Below are 17,608 nucleotides of genomic sequence, written 5' to 3' on the forward strand. Positions count from 1 at the left end.
GCCATGAAGCAATCGGTTTAAATGAAATTGCAATTTTAATTCAATTAGCAAGAGGAGCCATGCAGAATGGTGTACGAGTATTTTCACTTATTCTTTATCGAAATCATTTCTCGTTTAAGTGAAGCTCCCTTCCAGAGCAAATGTAGAGTAAATTTATTCCGCATGATTAATTCAAGATTCGATTGGCAGTAGGGCGGCAGGGGCAGGGGCAGGAGGTAGGAGGGTGCCGGTGCAGGAGCCCCAAATGCTGAACAAAGTAAAATATTTGTTCAAGGTGTTTGAACTTGAATCGGAGGCAAACGAAATCAACGAAGGAAGTCATTACATATGATAATGCAGACGAATTGGCAGCCGCAGAACTAATGTTATGAAAATTCGATGAGCACTCAAAGCCCCAGAAAAATTATCGACTGTTTGAAGGATAAAGCGGAGGAGGGCAAACACTTCTGTGTGACTTCAAGGGGGGCTCGAAATGAGAGGATTCATATGAAAGAGACTGGAAAAAGTTCCACACAATGCCAAATATTCAAAGAGAAATAACTAAATTACTATCTGAGTACACAATTTAAGCTTATCCCAAATTTATAGCTCATACAAGAGATATCCCCAAGGGTAGATCGATCGCAGACCCATCTGCACCCTGCCTTGATTCCTATCAAATGAATGGCCTTCCAACTCCTATTAAAAAATAAATGCAAATCGCAGATCACAGATCGCAGATGCATCTAAAATGAAGTCAATTTGGAGAGTTGCTACAACCGCAACTGATCGATGCATGGATGGTTGGTTTGAGATGGTATGTGCCCAAAGGGCAGCATATGCTGATGCCACATTAGATCGACGACTCACTTGTCAGTCTGTCAGGGGATGGCACCAGACAGCCGACAGCCAGGCGATGCTTATCAAACAGCCCGTGGACCAGTTCCAATCAGAGAGTCAAAGAGCGGAAGGCACCCACGGGAACATGGAAACTAGAAACTGGGAACTGGAGAGTCGCAGTCCCAGTGTGTCTCATCGGCAACTGGGGAAACCCGCGGCGTCGCGCATTTTCCAACGCATATGTCAGCATTTTTTCCAAATTGGAATCGAAAAATGCTGCACTAACAGCATTTTGTGGTTTTCAGCATAATTAAAGGCAGACTGCCAGAGCACCAGCACCAGCACCAGCTACAGCAGCATCAGCATCACAAGAGAACCCTATGTGTACCGCCCCGGACAGATCGTAAATGTCGAAAAACGTAAGGTGCAGAGAGTGTGTGGAATTGTGAGTGCTGATTCCGGAATACGGAGAGTATCCGGCGGGGTTGCAATCGACAGAGAATTGAGGATTCATGAGTGTGGAGTGGTGCGGAGTGGAGTGGAGTGCAGCGGCGCGAGCCGTTCGGCGAGTTAACAAAGCCATCAATGGACCATAAACTAAACACTTTTTAAACGCTGACGAGGGCTGGGACTGCCAAGGACCTTCGCGGGTCCTTGTTACAGCGAGTATTGTCGAAATTGCACAGATGTTTGCGCTGTGTGTGTGTGTTTTGGGTCTCTCAAAGAGCGAGCATACCATACTTTATTAAAGGGTAGTTTTCATCATTTCCTGACGCCGCACAGTTGGACTCCTGGCAATTGGAACTGTGCTAGTGCATTCCACTCTGATTAGATCTGATTTCGCAAGCCGATTCCGATTCAGATTCAGATTCAGATTCCGCCCCTGACATATAGACAGACATACAGAAAGGCAAACAGACGAGACAATGGAACAGGTTCCAGGACCGAGGGCAGGGTCACAATTTATGGCACCAGAAAACGTATTGAGCAACTTTAAATGCGGGTCAGTTGGGAGTGCCAATGGATGGGGCAGGCAGGGTGGTGGCAACTGGTGGTAATGACGGTGTCGTCTGGTGGTGACTTGGCGGTCGCTTCATTTGTGCAGCTTCGCTGAGCATACGCTGCACATCCGCCAGCCTGGACGGAGTAGAAATCCGCCAAATGTTGCATGTTTTTCCTATAAATATGTTTAACAAGAAGGGTATTTGCTGGCGGCTGTATGCGAAGGAGGTATACCCTTTTTGGAAAGAGTTGCACAAATAGGGAAACGATATTGGTCGATCTTGTGGCGTGAACTTATGAGGTACCTATGTAAAGGGAATTTTGATTAGATTCCTTTGTGATCGGAATATAACTCTCTACCAAATCTCTTCTAACCTCCTTTACCCTCAAAGTTTAAGCACCCAAAGTGGATGTTCCTGTTCCTGTTCCCGTTTCCTGGTTCCTGCCACCGCTTCAGGCGCAGGCTGAAGGGCTCTTGACATTATGCTTATCCAGAAACAGGAGACCAACACTTGGCAACTGTTGCGAGTTGTGTTATTGTTTTCCGATGGTTCTACGAATGTGTGTGTTCTTGGGGAAAATATTGCCATGACAGCAGCAGCAGCAACGGCAGCAGCAGCCACATAAATATTTATGCCGCATTCGATTGAAAGCTTCTCAAGCGTGAGCATTTTAGATAAAGTCTGCCCCAAAGACACCCACCACCACCCACACCCACACCCACACCCACACCCGCAGCACACCACCCACTGGGACAGGTGCAATTGCGGTTCTTCGGCTCGTTGGCATTTTGCATATGACAGCAGAAAAAGTTTACTGATTGCGAGCGAGTGCGTCTCGTGCCGTGCTGATTGGATGGACGCACAGAACGCAGCAATTGAATCGAGACATCGTCATCGGGCGATTTTCTAACCAAAACAAGAGCTCTAATCCGACTATGTCTAACCCGGGGCAACCACAAGAGGCACGCCAACAACATCGGTGGCAGGGCCAGAGTACTGTATTTGAAGGCCCGCGGGCCTTGTTAGAGCAGGCGGCGACCCTCGTTCGCGCATTTTTAATCCGTTTAAATGAATGACAGTCTAATTGGAGGATTTGCAGCGACGCTGAAGGACAGGCCGGGGCCAGACGGCTCCTTAATAGTGACAAAGTCCTTGCCATATGCTTTGAAAAAACCACATGTTATTCACGGTATTTAAACAAACAGCAACAGCAACAGGGGCGGGCGAACCAGGCCACCAGGCCACCAAGCCACCAAGCCACCCCCTGGCTCTGACTCTCCCAATGCTACAGTTTTCCAATCCTCCCAGTCGTCCTCCAACCCTCATACAATTAGGTTCTCTACCCTGTACGTCTCCGTCTCTGTCTCTGGCTCTGGCTCACATGAAATCCAATTCCAATTTTTATTTAATGCGCGAAAAGCACTTGATTGGATCCAGAGCAAGAACTCAGACCCAAGTTTTAGTTCGTTACATACTCCAGGGACAATCCACTCCTCCTCCCCGCCCCTCCCCTCCCTCTCCACACCGATGGGGTGGCAAGTGCAGGATGCAGTCCGTGTATCGGCTGTGTAAACTTCCACTGGCACAGGAGAAGTAGAGAGTGCCAGAGAGTGCCAGGCAGCAAGAAGCTGTTTCGTCCTGGTATCCCACAAACCACCAAGATTACGGGAGACAGGCAGCGCATTAACATCAAGGAGCGGAAAAGGTGTCTGCTGTCTCCGGAATGAACGGTCCTGCGACAACGCAAAAGTTGAGCCAATTACCATTTACATTTCGCTATCTTCTTCGGGTAATTAAAACCCACCGAAGATGCCAGGAGTCGGCATAAGGAGCACGTAGCTACTTCTAAGCTTTAGTCGCTAGATGGTAATCTTAGTTTTTAATTTGCTTTCCCCGCTTCGCTCAGACACTCATTCCCCCTTCTATTATCCCTTCTATTGTCTATTCTGTGTCTCTCTGTCGGCTTGACTTAATCACACTAAGGCAATTTCACGCCTTTTTGCGCTTTGTCTCTGACGAGGGGAATCACTTTGTCACTTGGCAGTTTGATGTATCGACAGGGGCCAAGCCAAACAGCCAACCCACCAACCCACCCACCCCCCAACCAATCCATCCATCCCCTCTCCTTACATGCCCTCACTCGAGTGACATGCCAAAATGGTATAGTACTAGCCTCAGAGATCTTCAGGGGTAGATTAGCAATTGGGTTTTTGTAAAGATTTTGTGCATCGATTTGTATATCGGAGATTTGCGTTAATTTTCACAGAAAATATTTACTCCTGGTGTGCGGCCGAATGTGTTTGGGATTTTTACTTGACTCCAAATTGCAGTCACGTGTCGCATATGTGGATATTCCTTGGTGGATAATCAATAAAGGGAAGTGGAAATCTAATGGATTGGGGAAATTGCTCTCGAAACAGTTTGATAATTCGATGATAATCTTAAACAGCAAAAGGACATTATGTTTGGAAAAGAATAGATAGATTGTATCTGTAACTAAACATCTTTTGATCTAATTTAAAGATCTTATAGTAACTTTTTTAGGTCTATTGCAGAGATACATATGTACTTCAAAAAAGGATGGCAATTTTGTTTAGATTTCTAACATTTTCGACTGGAGAAAGTATGTTTCGAAATGATGTTGATTCTGGAACTGCGCTCCTTCTGAAATACCCCCATGATTATTTATCGTTCATTAATCACATCAGCTTATGGCTTCAGCTTGAACTGTTCGCTGCTGCAATTAATTAAATATAAACTAAACAATATTTTTAATGAAATGGCAATGGCCGAAGGCAATCATGTGTTTAATATTCATTTCGTCGACAGCCAACATGGCGGCCAGGCAGATTTTCTGGCTCCAAATTGCTTCCCATGGAGAGAGGGAGAGAGAGGCAGAGAGGAATACATGGCAATAAATTTTAATTAAAAATGCAACTCATATGGAAAGTGGAACAATTAGCACCTGAAAATATGCAAACATTAAATTGCTGCTACTGTGGCAGACACAACAGCAACAGCAACAGCCACAGCCACGCTGTGGCACAGCACAAAGTGCAACAAAAGAAGCGACATTTAAATAAATTGTACGTATGTGTCTGGGGCGGTCTGTGTAAACCTGCTCCACGACTGACCATAACAGACACATATTTTGTCCCGGCACTGGCCACATCCTCACATCCTGTCTGCCCGGACACTAGGGTACTGCCATGCAACAAAGCCAAAAGAAATCGGAAGGAGTCTGTCCACATCTCGACTATAAGATACCCAATAATTGGTAGCAATCCTTTCTATAAACATACCACTAAAAAAGTAAATATTTAATGACCAAGAGAATTTCGTTTTAACTCTAATTTTCATTAATTTTCATAACTTTGCAGGGGTTTACGAAGTATCCGCACCAAGGTGTTCCATTCATACTGATAAATAGTCGAATGGAGGCGAAGAAATCGAATGCTGATCAATAATATATGCCCAAAACATTCTTCTTCCCATTACAAGGGGTACGAAAAGTTCGAGGGAACAGAACGATATGAAAAACGAGCGGAAAACATTCAAAAATTTGTTACTTTTGCTGTCCAGCCATCGTTTCGTATACATACTCGTATTTACTGGACAGTTGGGGGTTTTTCTATATAACTGACAAATAAATATTTTAGCTGCTGCCCCCGAAATCTTGCCGCGCTCAACAGTCGGCCCTGTACTATGGGAATGGAAGAGTAGGGGAACGCAACGGAGGGATCCTATCCACTGTCTGTCTGTATGTGTGGGGCAGCAATATGTAGAGGCTACGCGCAGCATATACTCAAAATCCAAACCGGGAGCAACAAATACTCGTGCAACAACAGAAAACATGGCCACATATTCACACAATCTCAATCTCGCTGGCGCTGCTAAAAAATCGACAAAAACAACCTGTTCGGAAACACTTGCAACAAGGAAATCACAACGGCTATCATGCCGCACAGAGGACGACAGACAGAGACGGCAGCAGGCAGAGTGAGAGGGCATGTCGAGCCGGAGCTATCACGGGGGTGGACAAGCGAGACAGAGAGAGAGAACACGAAGCGCCGCCTCCTTTTTCGAACTCTGCACAGCACACAGCAGCGGCACAGTGGGACGAAAGCCGGCCGAAAGGAGAGTGCAAATTGGGAGATGATTGTGATATATTTTAACTGTAGAGATCCAAATATCGAAATAGCCATTCTCATAGCAATACATTATTGCTTTATAGTCCGCTTTTTATTTGGTTCCTAAGGTGTGCTCCTTCCTCTGGCGTTCTTCTATGTAAGTATGTTTATGGGAACCCTTTTCCGTTTATTTGCCTCTTCTTGGGTGTATTTTTGCGTATTTTTCTGCTTCTAGGATGCTACTCGTTCTTCTTCTTTTTGTGTTTTAGGTTATGTCGACGGCTTGCCCTCATCTTCTTTTTGCTTTTTTTATCTGTGTTCAGAATGGGAATGGGGATACATTTGTGGTCCTCCGTCTTCATGTTGTGTGCACAAATGCGATAGAATTTTATTGGTTGTTTTTAAAACCATGTAGATTAGGTATTGTATCATCAGCACAGCGCTTGCACTGGGGACAAATAGATAAAGGCTGTGTCGACTTTTCAAGCTCAACCACAAATAATACTTCTTATAGACGCTGGATTACTCTGTTGGTCTGCCGTTTCTAATGGCTGCAATCGTAGAAAATAGGGTGAATTTGAAAATATGTCCCATTATTGTATCAATGACTCCAGCGGCGTTTGGCTCCAGAAACATTTGTAAAAGCTTTGTGGCAGCCGGAAGAGAGGTTGGCCAGGCCAGAGCTGCAAAAATTTGACATAATAATGACATCGATAGTCGTATAGAGAGTAGACACCTCCGCAGGTTTACTATCGATATCGGAATAGACGAAGAATTGGCGTTTTTATATATATTAAGCAATGTCTTTATGGCCTCACGGGTTCAAACGAATTTCGGTGATAGCTGATAGGCAGAAAAGTGCAACAATAGTCGAATATTCCGAATAGACGCACCTGCGTTCAAAAGGACTCAACTTTTTGCCACCGGATTGCTGGGAATATTTTTTAGTTGATTTTTAAAGGTGGCATTGTGTGGGTCTTTTTTGTTGTTTATATTTCACATAAATAAAATCAAATGGATAGAAAAATGGGTAATTATTCAGTGAATCAAGTACTTTACTACAATTGTTTGCTACCTTTGCACCACTGTGCCATGCACCATATACAATTTAGGTAAAATGAGAAACTTTTTCGAACAAGCCTGCCCTGCCGCGGACGGCAGCCAACCAGGAGGCGCCGCGGCTTGTGCCTCACACAATAAAACCACAGAATATGTTTGCCTACTGCCAGAGCAGATGGAACCGGAGACAGAGAGAAGTAGAGAGAGCGACAGAAAGGGATGGATGGCCACGAGAGAGAGGGAGGATGAGAGTGAGAGTGGGAGTGAGAGTGAGAGAGAGAAAGAGAGGCCGTGACATAAGGGTGTCCGTGCTCTCCGGCAGAGGCAGAATCTGAACAGACTCCGTGCAGAATCTGGACAGATGGGCCGAGTGCCGCGAGAGTGCGGAGAACTCTCCCAATCTGAATGGGACAATATGAGAATACGAGAATTCCAACTGGACTGACTCGGGTGGTGGCAAGTTGCAAGTGGCAAGTGGCGGGTACTTAAGGAGGAACAGATTGCGAGCAGGCAGCAGTCGAAGCTGGAATTTCGAATCGAACGGAACAGAACAAAGTCCAGACCCAGTGAGAAGCGAGAATCGAGTTGAAAGCCAAGTGAAGATGAATTTGCTCATGGATAGCCTGCCGTCGCATGCGAATCCTGGCTCGCGTCGCTCCACGCCGCCCCAGCACACGGAGCTGAGGATCTCCACATCCTCGCCACACCACAACCAGCAGCAGAACCATGCACAGCATCAGCAGCAGCACCAGCAGCACCAACACCAGCACCCACACCAACACCAGCTCCAACAGACACCCAATCTCAACAACAACAACAACAACAATGAGACACCCACATCGCCACCCGGTGGAAAGACCACGCTGAAGCGCGCCTTTGACGTGGCATTTCTGATGATGCCCGACGAGCGCATCAAGCAAAAGCAGGCCGAGAAACAGGCCCGTCTCCAGGAGGCACTGCAGCAACACCACCATCACCACCAACAGCTGCAGCTGCAGCAGCATCAGCAGCAGATGAACCACTATCCCACGGATCTGTCACCGCGTGGCGCCTCCTCGCAGCCACCATCGCCGGCGGCCATGGAGTACATCAGCCTGCTGGAGGCGCGTCAACGCTATCCCCAGCTGAGCATCCGCTCGCCGCGAGTGTACGATGATCCCACTCTGGTCATACCGCTAGTGGATTCCCCGGAGGCCACGGCCACGGCTTCGCCACCACCGCCGATGCGTAGCGCCTTTACGAAAGTGGCCTCGTCGTCGCTGTCCACATCCTCGTCGCCTTCGACCACATCGCGTCTGGAGTCGCCCGTGGATGTGGGAGCCCCTCCATTGAGCCCGGATCAACTGAGCTGCCATTCGATGAGTCCGCCGCTGGTCACTCCACCGCCGCGCACCAACAGCGGTGGCAGTGTGGGAAGTGTGGGTCCACCACATGTGGCCAATCCCTTGCCACCCAATCCGATTGTGTACCACAACTTTCGGCCAGAGTACCAGTTCAACGGAGCCTTCCAGGCGGTGAATCCCATGCAGGCGCTGCAGGCACAGCATCGGCTGAAGCAGCACCTGCTCTACACGCGTCCCCCGGGACCAGGTGGCCATCCCAACGGTGGAGGAGGACCGGGGACACCCTCATCGCCACCGTCGGGTCCGCCAGCGGAGTTTCTGCATGGCGCATATCCGGGATTCGGGCCGCCTCCGCATCCGTTTGCCGTGTCCCAGCCCCTGCAGAATCCTGCAGCAGCTGCGATTCTCTCCACGCTAATCCCACCCACACTGGCCTCCACCTTCACCCTGACCGCACAGAACGTGTGCGCCAAGTGCAACATTAGCTTCCGGATGACCAGCGACCTGGTCTACCACATGCGCTCCCACCACAAGAGCGAGGTGGCCTGCGATCCCAATCGCCGCAAGCGCGAGGAGAAGCTGAGGTGCCCCGTCTGCCAGGAGACGTTCCGCGAGCGGCACCATCTCACCAGGCACATGACGGCCCATCAGGACAAGGCCAGTGACCATCAGCCGCAGCTGGAGGAGTCCAGCGACAATGAGATCATCAATGTGGTGGGAGGCACACCGCCCGGACGGAGAATGGGAGGTGTACCCAAATGATCGAAGCATTTCTTCGGATACTTTTAAGACTCAACCCCCAGCCGTCATCGTTTTTGTGCCCGTAATGCCCCTTCTCTATTGTGATATTAATTTTACTTTTTTTTTTTAGCCCTAAATGTAGTGCAATTTTTTTTAAATAGCCTCTCTCTATGTCTATGAATAATCAGTCTTTGCGGAACCGAAACGTTCTCTGGTTCAATCATTGTAAAATATTTGAAATAAGTTGCCGATCTGCTAATCTTAGCATACAATGTGTGGCTGAATGTTTCAATAAAAATCTAAATGTTATGCAAATCTTAATTCAATTGTTTTGTGCTTAATGAAATTTACTTACAGTTTCCGAGTACAAAAATCGAATGCCAATTACATCCTTCCGAATAATTCGTTGAAGGTTTCACGTCTGAAATTATAAATTCAGTCAGTTTTTTGCCAACGATTCCAGTCTTTCTTTTATCAAATACTCGTATGGAGAATAATTGCATTTGTAATACTCATAAATTGATTTTCTCCATTCGATTTTGGACAAATATAAAAAGAGTACCATTTGGATTGGATCCTCCAGTTGTTTATTGTTTATTTTTAATTATTATTATTATTGTATTATTTATATACATAGTTCTGATTTTAAGAGTTATATAGTAAGATTTATATTTAAGTTTTTAATAAAAGGATTTTATTTTCTTATTATTCAGGAAATTTTTCTGTTTTTAATATTTGAGGGATCTAGATGTTAAGGGATTTGAGGGTGCAGTACTTCTCTAGTTTCTTAATTTAAAGAATTATTTGAACCTATCCTTGGTGCCCAATTTTGGGGATGTGGAGATCTCTTTCGAGCATTGAGGTCCACACAAACCAAGGAGCAGCTGTCATCGCTTTTAAAGTTTTTGCTTGCATAATTCTTATTTTGTTAAGACAAGTTTTTGCTATACATCCCCAGGCCTGAATGGCGCATGTTTACATGGGAATTATCATAGCCTTTTGGAAACTTACTTTTTGAGCCTATATTTATATTTATCGATAGTGGCTCTGATGTGTGGTCCACTAGTCAGGCTTTTATCGAAATGGACTCTTATGTAGCAGTGACTAATCTTGCGCGGTATAAGGATTATATTTCCATTGAAGGTTTGCTCTGGTGGATGTTTATTTCTTGACTGTCGTTTGTGATATTCCATTCGTTGGCCCAGTATTCCGCCGTTCCGAGACCACCGTTTCTCAGCAACGGCTTTGTAGCAAGTGGGTGATGAGAGGATGTAGTATCATCAGCGTAAGCATGTGAATAGAGTATACAGAATTCTACCAAGAGCGCTGTCTCGTCTTTGTTTGTAACGATAAATGGTTTTTGACTCAGAAACGATTGTACGATTATATACTGCGGGTGGGTAAGAGGATCTTCGGTTTATATAAAAGGCCGGCATGCCAGACTTTATGAAACGCTTGTTTTGATATCGTGAAACACAACATTCTATTTTTTCGAATATCTAAGCGAATACTGTAAGTTAGCTTATGGGTATGTATGACTCTGGCCTGGCCTTAACATTTTCGAAATCAAGGCACACTTCCATTGTGTTAAGCAGTGACATAGACGTTTATTTTTTAAAGTTATTCGTAACATTTCCCTTCAAATTCATGTTGTTTCGAATGCCGGACTCCTCGGACTCTTAGTGCTCCGAATTTGTAGAGATTTTAAGCCCAAAAATCAGATAATGCTGAATTTTTAGAAGGCAAAGCTTTTCCTATTTGTGATTATCCTTTTCACTTTCACCACTCAATATAGTTAATTGATTGATTAGTTCTGTATACCTTTTGAAAAATCACATGACTGTTGATTCTGTGTACCCTAAGACTATCTTTCTAACCCGCCACATTGTTCTGTAGAGTAGACCAAAAAACATAGGTTCCCAGGCTTAGAAAAACCACTAAAGTCAGCGGCGGGCACATGCAGGGCCGAAGGCATACGCCATATGTGAGTAGAGGAGAGAATATGTTCGACTTGTTAGCGCAGTGAAGCTGAAGTCGCGGGCTCGCTGGGATTGGGATGCGTCGGCCGCATGCAGCAATTAGATGCGGCCACAAAAACTACGACTCTACTACGACGCCGACGCTAATGAGCTGACGGAGACGAGATTGTTCTGGGAACTGAAATGGGAACAAGATGGAGGCCTTGTAAAACAGAATCCGGGGTTGTCCTTGCCAGGCGCCGTACAGTGGGGACTTCGTGCATTTCCGACGAGCAGTGTAGCGATGGTGGTAAGGAAGCGCTGGATGCTGCCTCTGGTAACCCATCATCAAGTGCTCGTGCAGTTTTTGGCAAAAATGAATTTCGAATTTCAATATTTCCACACTCATGCGGCAGAGGCAGGGGGGAGACAACCCTTGTTGGGTTCTTGCCACAGTTCCCATGAGCCACGAATATGTGTAGCATGGCAAATTCCTACAAAGCGCAACGAATTCCTTGGGTGGTGGCGGTGGCGGCGGCAGCGTCTCTGGCTCTGTCTGTGCCCCGCCGCTGCACTCAAATGAGCCACAGCGAATCGCGTTGATTTAGCGTGGCCAAATCCTGTTAGCCCCGTGCCACAGAGCCACACAGCCACGCAGCCACACAGCCAGACGATTCTCTCAGGACGTCTTCCTGCCTTATCAACTGATGTATCAATTGATGGCATCGCTAAACGGCAAACGTTCTGCTCCGATCCGCTCTGCTCATTGTTCCCATGATGGGATTAGCATTTTATGGCTTTGTGTTCGCTGCTTGCCACTTGATAAAGACATTTTTTTTGTTTCCTTGTTTCCCAGGCGGCAGAGAACCATATCTGGGGAATATAATCTGTGGAAATTGCGGGGGGAGCCACAGAGGTGGGAAGGTCTAGAGGTGACAAGAAAACTGCTTGGGGGAGTCCTTAAGTCAGATTTAAGAGATTTTGAATATTGTATGAACTTATTTATTGGGAAGTTCTTCCCAAGGAGTTCTTGTTGGAGTAAATTCGAATGCAAAAGTTTATTAAAAAAAGTATGGAGGGGATCAGAAAGCATAGCTTTTAATCGAGCAAGAGATCCCCAAGATCTTCCTTGAACTCCACTCTTTTGAAAAGAATTCCACGAAGTAAAGTTTTAGGCAATTCCCTTGTAGGATATGAGTGCATGGTACAGGAATCAGTAGATGAAAAAGGAATGGAGGGAAGGTTGTAAGAAGGAACAGAGTAGCAAAGTTAAAAAAATTAAGCGAATTGATCAATATCGCAGTCGTTACTAGCATAAGTACCGTTGAGGAATAAGGATGAAAGAAATTGGGATGAATTATGTTTAGAGTTAACAAATCTTAAAGTTTAAGATTTGCAAGTTAAAGTCTAACTTACATGTGGAAAAGTAGTTGTTAATAAACCAAATTTAGTTCCGGCAATTGAACACGGACCTTTTGAACTGCTTTTACAAACGATAGTTAATATTCCGTACTTTATTGAACGTGGAGTGAACCAGAAAGGACCACTTAAATTGTTCAAAGGGGAAGCTAAATGGACGTAAGTCCATCCATACTAAAGACTGGATTCGTGGAAATGAGAAAGTTTAAGATTTAAGGAGAAGCAAATGCCTCGACCAGCATTATAGTTTATGGCTTTATGATAGTTTTGATGGCTTTTGACCATCGTAATCGATGTATCGCTACCCCAGCCTACACATAATATTGCAAATCGGGTTCACCTGACCCAAAAAACCAGTCAAATAATCGACGAAATAATGTTGCATAGACGGAAACATCAGGTTAGAGTCAACGTGAAGTATTTAAGTGGAAAAGCAATATTTAAACCGGTTTATTGAGCACAGGCGAAGTCCAAAAACTATTATTTCAATGATGTCTTGCGCTTCAAAGTATATCTCACTTCCATATTTCCACTTTACTCAGCTGCCGTTGATTTATTTTATGCATTTCCCCAATGAGCAATTCCAACTTCCTTTTAAAACAATTACAACTTCCGCCGTACACCCACAGGCCCCAGCGGAGACCCCGGCGCTCACATGAAACTCAGTTTGCCGTAAAGCAAACACATCGTCAAAATCACATTTCCTCATTTACAAGAGGCTGCTCGGAAAAGTACTAGGACTGAGGCACGACCTCGGAAAGGAGAGGCAGGCGGCAGACAGACCGAAAGACCGACAGACAGACAGCCACTCACTCAAAACGACGCCCAGGGCAACCGCAACTCTGGCGAAGGCAACTCCACATAATAAGCCTCATCATCATGGTGGGTGCTACATAATAGCAGCCATAATCACATTTCATATTTATCACATTTCTACGCCCACCGAATGGAGCCGGAGCAGAAGCAGGGCTCCCACCGCGCAGCGACCTGCGCCGCTTTGTTTGCCTTTCCTCCTTTTGCCTAACCTCGCAATTTGACCGTAAATAAATTGCCTGCTCATTTGGTAAGCGGTGGGCCTCCCCTCAAACCTCATCAGCATCCAATGCAAAGAGAGAGAGAGCGAATACCCGGATGGATAACCAGCTCGACATCGTGTTCAAATACGTTTAAAACACAATGCAAATACCGTTATAATAGCACAGGCAACAACAAGACGGCAGGAAATGAGAGCCATGGAAGTCGAAGCATTAAATACCCTTGCATATCTATTCTTTCTAAGGAGGTTGGAACTAGAATGAGTAAAGTTATAAGGGTTTATCCCACGGAACAAGGCATTCTTCGCAAGAGACCTACAGAAACTATGATTACGATGATAGTATGGCTTATGAAATATGATAATTGTATGTTGTAGAAATAGAACACTCTATAGATACTGATCAAGAATATATGTACATCTAAAGATCGAACCACTTCCAACTTCGGAATCGCTAATAGTCCATGCCAAATCCAGTTACCCTTTTAGAGGGTATAAAAAATCAGACAGCTGGAGTAAGCCCGGGCCCAGGGCCTTGGCTCCGCCTCCCAGCTTCCATCTCCACCCTCATCTCCACGCTCAACCCCGTAAAGGATCCCCCGTGCGTATGAGTGATTTCTGCTCATCTGCGCTTAAAAGTATGCAAATATTTCGGTGGGGAGCAGCCATTGGGAGGCGTGTCAGGAGCTGACTTTTATGACATTGTTGGTTGTTTGCGGGTGCCCGGCCAAAGTGTTTTTTAACTGCAGGCAATTTAATTTCCACTTGCTCCCAGGCGTTTTTAATTTCAACTGCCACTGCAATCGACGCCTCGTTGGGTTGTACGATTAGCTTTGAGCTGTGTGGGGGAGACGGTATTAAGTCCCTGGCCACAGACTCCCTGAAAGTGAGAGAGAGAATCACTATAAGAGCCCCAGAAAAACTGACAGCCAAGCCGCTTAAACTTTGAACTTTGTCATTTCAATTTTCGCCAAACGGATGCGCTTTGTTTCAGGCCACAGTCATTGTAGAAGGAGGAGACACCAGCTGAGGTTGAGGATGAGAATGAGGCCGAAGCAGAGACTGAAGCTGGAACTGGAGCCGAGGACATCCATGAGCCGACCGGAAACATTGAGCCTGACAATGCGACTTTCATTTGCCGAAAACTGCGGAGGAGCTCCACTCCTGGCACGGCCTGCCATTGTTTTGCGGTTGCGTTTGCCGTTGGCTCTCTGTCAGATCCAAGTCCAGGATGAGGACGAGGACGAGGAGGAGGCTGGGAGGCCCGGCCACCAGTCCAGGAAGTTTTTCATGCGCCATGACACTTTTTGTGCGATGCGGTAGCCATTTTGTACCGTGCCAGGATACCTTTGTGCCGTACACTAGAGCCAGAGATGGAGGATGCGGAGGAGAAGCAGGCCAGGCAGCTCCATTGAATTTTTCCGAATATTTTTGGATGCATGGAAGCTGTTTGCCATGCCCAGAAGACAGGCGGCGGCTTACCAAAGCCACGCAGAGCGACAGACACATCTACAGGGACCAGGAACAGAACCAAAACCAGAAGCAGAAGCAGAAGCAGAGCAACATCCTTGCACATCCATGGCCACGTCCTGGCCGTAATTTATGATATGCGCTTCCCTTTTCCAGCAGTCGCTCGCTCGTTCGCTCGCTCGCTCGCTGGCAGTTGGCAGTTTTTAGTTTCGCAGTTCTCGGGCCCAAAACTCTGCGGCTGTTTTCTGCTGTCATAACTTTGGGTAGCATAATTAATATCGTAGTTGTAAGCCAGCGACGGGTCTGACTTTTTAGTTGGACCGATGCACAACTTTTATGGCGGCTCCGCGTCCTGCTGCCGCGTTGTTTGCTCAATTAACTTAGCAGGTAGTTAATTTTCCGAAAGCCGCAAGGCAACAGCAGGAGATCCCAGAAGTGGCGTGTTGTGGGTGCTAATTGATTTATGTGGAAATGTTGCTGCGGTCTCCCGTTTAAGCTGACTTTAAGTGATGGTCTCTCGCCCTCTCGCCCTCTCACCCGCTCAGCCTCTCGCCCTCTCAATCTCGGGGTTTGCGCCTTCTTTTTCTTGGTGTTTATTGAAGCATGAAGTACATTTGAAACGCCGCCAGGATCAAGTGAGTGGAAGTAAGCAATAAGTTTGAAATGCACTTGTCTGTTTCAGTAAAGAATTGTATACGTTGCTTGTCAGGGACTCCAGGGTGGATATGGAACCCTTGGGTTAGTAATAAAGAATGATCTGCGTTATTTCCATATATTATAAAGATCTGATCGTTTACAAACTATTCCTTGTTGTCTGTACCATCAGACAGTCTTAAATTTCATTGAAAATTCGAATTAGGTAGTGATTTCCACCCTCTATGAATATCTGTTCCTTCACTCTCTTTTTTTTTAGATTCCCAATAACTTTATTGTATGATCTTTCCCTAGTCTGCATCTAAGTTTCCATTCATTCAATAGATTCTTTTCCATTTGAAAAACCTAGCTCCATAAATATTCAGCGAAAGCCAAAAACCATTTAATTAAGTTAACTTTTATGGCTCGTAAATCAGAGCGAAACAACGTGGAAAAAACACGAATCGCGAATGTTCCATATTCATGTGTGGATGCGTGGATGTGTGGAGCTCCATTCATATTCCGTGAAAGGTGCCGCTGGACGGGCAAAAACAAAAATTCTCGCCAAATAAAATAAATGGCATGCCCAAACGCACGACGCTGACCATGTTGTTCTCTCGTCCCCGCCCCCCCGTGGCTGCTTTCTCCTAATGTACGATTTTAATTTGGAATATTCCATTCCATGGGGCAGTCGTCGCAGAATGGTTCGTGGGAAGGGTCTGCATATGGGTGTACACATTATGAAATTATGAGCATTAATATGAAGAATGGCCACTTATCTAAATTACACCATGTGTGAGGATAGCAGGGGACAGGAGCTGGAGCTGGAGATGGTACTGGAACTGGAACTGGAACTGGGGCCTGGGTGGTGGCTTGTCATCGAACAAGTGACACACTACCCCAGGGATAAACGTTCACGTCTGAACTCTGGCCGGGTTAAGCACTCCACCAGGCAGCAGGCACCAGGCAGCAGGCAGCAGGCCATATATCATGGCGAATATGCTGAGTATATGGAAATCCCTGCCGCCAAGTGATAAATGAAGCACAAAACGGCAAAAATGGCAGCAATACAGCGACAGCCACACATATGCCAGGTGGTAGAGAGACCAGGAGAGTAAGCAGGAGGAGAAACCTCATAAGACAGTTACATCCTTGGCACAGTCTCTACCAAAAAAAAAACACAAAAAAAAACCGCTGGAACCCCACAAATATGTCATTTGACATGCTAAATATTTTACCAGCGACTTTGCTCTAAAAAAGGTGTGCGGTAAAAAACTGTTGACTAGCACAAAAAAACAACATCATAAACCATGTGGGGATATCATCTTTGGTTTGGTTTGGGGTTTAGTGTGGAGAGGCTCCCCCTCTATCCATTGATACATAAATAAATGTACAGGCCGCGCGTTGTACCACAACTTCGCTTTGGGAACTATGAAAAGGACCTTAAGGATCACTCACAAGATTTAAATCACGCTCAAAAGACATAGAGTAAGAAAATTCCCCACCCAAAAGAGGAATAGAGATGCAACATAGCTTTTCTTTTTTCTTTCATTGATAGCTGGGTTTTTTTTTAGTAATCCATCAAGAGAAATTCTTTGTAGAAGATATCTTTAAAAATGTTCGCATTATTTTAATCGATTTCAATGAATCTCAAAACTTTTCAAAACAAATTAAAGATGGCAAACTGATTCATTCATCAGCTGCACTCTCTTGCCATATCTGAAGACCTCCCTCAATTGGCCAACTATTAATGTGCTCCCAAGGAGAATTTACGATGAAAACATTTTCAGATACAGCCAAAAGGAGAAGCGAAAAAGAAAAAGTTTCTTTTTTAATAGTTAAAAGTTGCAAATTTGAATGTTTTGAAGCGGGCGGCGATAAGAAACAGGTTCGCCAATAAATATTGACACCATTTTGTGTTTATGGAACTGGAATTGCAGAAAGACATAGAGATAGAGAGAGGGAGAGGGAGAGAGAAAGGGAGAGAAGGTCGGGCCAG

General features: G+C 45.6%; 2 protein-coding genes across 3 annotated transcripts in view; one reads left to right on the forward strand and one right to left on the reverse strand.

The window, feature by feature from the left end:
• Positions 1 to 17,608, reverse strand: part of LOC6602933 (DNA polymerase epsilon subunit 2) — an 85,935-nt gene that overhangs the window by 59,340 nt on the left and 8,987 nt on the right. Inside the window, exon 3 of one of the 2 annotated variants that reach the window (XM_026992994.1) lies at positions 9,452 to 9,517. The exons of the other annotated variant lie outside the window; for it this stretch is intronic. The gene's annotated coding sequence lies outside the window, so the exon portion shown is untranslated. Of the gene's footprint in view, positions 1 to 9,451; positions 9,518 to 17,608 lie in introns of those variants that run through there. 2 annotated transcript variants of the gene reach the window in all.
• On the forward strand, positions 7,600 to 9,223 carry LOC6602935 (PR domain zinc finger protein 8). The gene is made up of 2 exons (XM_002027950.2): positions 7,600 to 7,738; positions 7,805 to 9,223. The coding sequence occupies exons 1-2, from the start codon at positions 7,615 to 7,617 to the stop codon at positions 9,115 to 9,117; spliced, it is 1,437 nt and encodes a 478-aa protein (XP_002027986.2). The 5' UTR covers positions 7,600 to 7,614; the 3' UTR covers positions 9,118 to 9,223.

The sequence above is a fragment of the Drosophila persimilis genome, unplaced genomic scaffold, assembly GCF_003286085.1.
Source record: "Drosophila persimilis strain 14011-0111.01,24,50 unplaced genomic scaffold, DperRS2 tig00000798-arrow-arrow-pilon, whole genome shotgun sequence".
In the NCBI taxonomy this organism is placed as follows: Eukaryota; Metazoa; Arthropoda; class Insecta; order Diptera; family Drosophilidae; genus Drosophila; species Drosophila persimilis.